Source organism: Penaeus monodon, chromosome 28, assembly GCF_015228065.2.
Source record: "Penaeus monodon isolate SGIC_2016 chromosome 28, NSTDA_Pmon_1, whole genome shotgun sequence".
NCBI lineage: Eukaryota > Metazoa > Arthropoda > Malacostraca > Decapoda > Penaeidae > Penaeus > Penaeus monodon.
The window spans coordinates 28,401,538-28,402,236 of record NC_051413.1 but is presented as its reverse complement, the minus strand read 5'-3'; the positions used below and the strand labels follow the sequence as shown (position 1 = coordinate 28,402,236).

General features: G+C 36.3%; 1 protein-coding gene across 1 annotated transcript in view; it reads right to left on the bottom strand.

The window, feature by feature from the left end:
• LOC119591151 (shematrin-like protein 2) overlaps window positions 1–699 on the bottom strand; it is an 18,116-nt gene that overhangs the window by 12,686 nt on the left and 4,731 nt on the right. Inside the window, exon 3 of the mRNA XM_037939862.1 lies at window positions 52–96. Coding sequence (XP_037795790.1) covers window positions 52–96 — 45 coding nt within the window. The remainder of the gene's footprint in view (window positions 1–51; window positions 97–699) is intronic.

Genomic DNA, 699 nt, shown 5'->3' with positions numbered 1-699 from the left:
AACAGAATATGTGGAAGCAAGTAAACCGCATTCATCTGAGCATAGACTTACCATGTGCAAAGCTTTCCGCTATGAAGGTTAAGGCCAGACTGGCTTCTGGCGTAAAGGGAGTTCAAGCCTTATATATCCAACAAGGGAAATCGCTCAGCCGTTCTGCGCCTGAGAAACACGCGTCATGATGTGGATGGTATTTTTGGATCAAAGAATTTCCATATTTTTTTTCATGGCCAGCTTGATCCGGGGTCTTTCATTATCGCTAGATTCTACATGAGGATGGATTACGGAGCATACCCTGAGATGGATCACAATTACTTTCTCTTGCAACACAAATTTGGTTGCGTTCTTGTGTATGCAGGTTTATGGAAATCCATAATGTTTATTTGCAGTATATGTTTATGTTGCATGTGTAGCATAATCAGCGTTTTTGTAGTATTGTTTTATCAAAATACCCTATTCAATTACATACAATCTGTTTGGATTATTCATTAGTTGTAACTTTCATCTGTATCGCACTATTTGGTTTAAAACAAAAAACATCGTTATAGAGAGTATGGGGTGTGCATTAATCGCAGTTGCTAGCGTTCATTGTTATGTCCTTCTCGTCATTGAAATGATAATTTATGGCCATATTTTCATTTTATGATAATATGTATATAAATATATTGGATTTTGGTTGTATGTGTATTTGCATATACACAT